Genomic DNA, 2,705 nt, shown 5'->3' with positions numbered 1-2,705 from the left:
CTCTCCCGACATCATACTTTTTCTTTTCAGGGCAAGTCCAAGACATATGTCCAGCTCCACCACAAAAATAACACACACCCACTCCAGCTCGGCACGAAGTTCCTGGATGGTAATTCCCGCACCTCGGGTAAGTCATCTCGTTCTATGGCTGCTTTCCAAACCTTTTTCCTTGATGATTATTAGCATTGAACCTCCGAAGGTTGTTCTGGTTCTATTTTTGTTGTGGGACATATCCTCCACGCTTAAAGGCCCTACCTCTTGGTGCACAGTTTCTCCCTTGATTCCTCTAAAAAGGTACTATGTGACTCTCTTTCTCAATTGCTGCCTTCCTCACAGATTCTTCAGCGACTCGGCTCTTATTCAGCAGTTTTGAGAAAATCCTAATCTCTATTGGCCCAACTGAGTTCAAAATGTCACTCCGGAGTCCTCCCTTGTATTTAATACATTTTCATTCTTCAAAGTCTCCCGGAGCGCCTTGGCAAATTTTGGAAAATCGACACAATTCTTCAAACTTATTTGTATACTCAGCTACAGACATTTGACCCTGCTTCAATTGGAGTGATTCAAGTTCCTTAGCTGTTCTGACCGAATTGGTATTTTCTATAAATTCACTCAGAAACACATCCCAGGATATCACAACATTGTCTGGTTGTAGAATATGTTGCGTTCTTTCCCACCAGTATTGAGCTTCACCCATTAACCGGTAAGTTGGGAACTCCACATATTGATCTTCAAAAACCTGATGTGCTTGTAAAGCCCTCTCCATTGCCTGAAACCAATTGTCGACCTCAGTGGGATTCGTAGTCCCTCTAAATGTTGGGGGATGCACTTCAGGAAAGTGGCGAACATCATCAGCCCATCTTCACCATTACCGCCATTACCATTATTCATCTTATTTCTTAGCACCTTAATTGTCGCCTGCATGGCCGCAGCCATGTTTTCCAGAGCATCCATGAATTTTATCGGGTTAATCGTCGTCATTCCAGGTTTGTATTACTTGTTCTGACTCTCCCTCAGCCGCGACTGTGTCCACGAGTCGCCATCTGGTCCCTGTTCACACCAAAGAAGTGATATCAAGGTGATCAGTCTCAATATCTCAAGTCTAGTGCTTCAAAGTCCCAAATGCATGCTCATAAAAATTCATGCCACATATGTCAGTTAGATAACCTAATTTAGCATGTACAGACACCCAGAGTATGCCCAAAAGTATAATTAGTCTGTCCCTCAAGCTCTATAGGAACAAACCACTCTAATACCATAATGTAATACCCTACCACACAGAGCTTTACTCTTAAGCCGTAAAACAGAGGTGGTGTAGTATTACGACCTTTAAAATGAAATATATACATAATAGTAGTTGAAAAAATTTAATAATCGAGGAGGTCTTTAAGGAAAGCTTAAACAAAGTCGTGAAAAGAAAAGCGCAACGCTCATGTAACAGAAACTTGCGTACAAAGAAAAGTATATATATATATAAAATAAGAGCAGAATGTCAAAAGATATATAATACCAAGCTCTGGGCTCAACCTGCAAAGCCAAGGCCGGCTGGAAAATATTTACATAAATATAGCCTCTAAGAGGATCATATTCAAAATATATATATTTATACACAGAGAATTATCTAGACATATATACACATAGCAAAATATCAAAAGCCAATCATCACCACTTCGCTTGCAGAGTAAATCCAAACGCCTAACGAGCTACCTCTCGACCTGCATCTGAAAATGACAACATATGTATGGAATGAGAATCGGAAGTTCTCATCATGGTAATGGTGCCTACATACATAATACATAAGGTCCCAGAAAAGCCAGAGGCAATCTTAGAACTCCGACACTCAAATTTAAAACTTAGAGTTTTAATTTAAAACCATGACAAGGTAAATTATCTAGGGCACTTAGGTTCTAACCCAATTTCTAACTTAACCCCTCAATTTTCACTTTTCTCCAACCCTCCAAAATTCCGGTGGAATTACCTTCATCACTCCAACGCTAGACAAGGGGTAACTCAGTTGTACATACATACAATACAGGCAAAGAAAACATAGATATATAACAGATACAACAAATGGAACATATAGCGATTATGCATAGATGATTAAGTAGGAAATTCCAAGTAAATGCAAGCACAAACAAAACAGACAAATGTATATGATGTATGCCTGATCCATGACTGATGAGTCTCATTCGTCGGTTATAAAGCCAAACCCGACATGTCTAGTAGCTAACCCTGGATAGTCCCTCCGTACGCGCATCCCCAAGAGTCTATGCATAACTTTTACAATTAATCATCAAATTCAGCTCATTGGGGGAATTTTCGGAGAGTCAAAGTACCCGACCACAGCTTGCAATGTAGGATCAACAGAGTATCGAGTCTCAACCTGGAGCAAGTGGTGGCTAGCCACTGCATCCACCCAGGAAAATTTGTATATCAGAAAAAAGAAGTGCACAAGTCAAATAATCATTCAGATCCAATCATTCAATATCATCCTAGCCATTATTCATCACACATTTAGTGTTTTAGCACTTCTCAATCTTAAATCACCTCTTCACAATCTTTCTTCACTTTCAAGTTACCACTGACTCAAGGTTCAACCCCCTCACTATGATTAAATCTAAGTTTTAGGGCCTTAGAGAATAGAAATAGAGGTTTAGAAATTAGAAAATAGGTTGAAGATAAAAAATCTAAATTTTTCCAAAAAC

At 39.5% G+C, this 2,705-nt stretch overlaps 1 protein-coding gene across 1 annotated transcript; it reads right to left on the bottom strand.

Moving 5' to 3' along the window:
* LOC107615410 lies at positions 449-1,984 on the bottom strand. Its single transcript, XM_016317472.1, has 3 exons — positions 1,979-1,984; positions 998-1,050; positions 449-860 (listed from the first exon to the last, which is right to left on the bottom strand). The coding sequence occupies exons 1-3, from the start codon at positions 1,982-1,984 to the stop codon at positions 449-451; spliced, it is 471 nt and encodes a 156-aa protein (XP_016172958.1).

This window comes from Arachis ipaensis, chromosome B09 (assembly GCF_000816755.2).
Source record: "Arachis ipaensis cultivar K30076 chromosome B09, Araip1.1, whole genome shotgun sequence".
NCBI lineage: Eukaryota > Viridiplantae > Streptophyta > Magnoliopsida > Fabales > Fabaceae > Arachis > Arachis ipaensis.
Note: the sequence above shows the minus strand (reverse complement) of the source record. Positions and strands in the feature narration are given on the sequence as shown.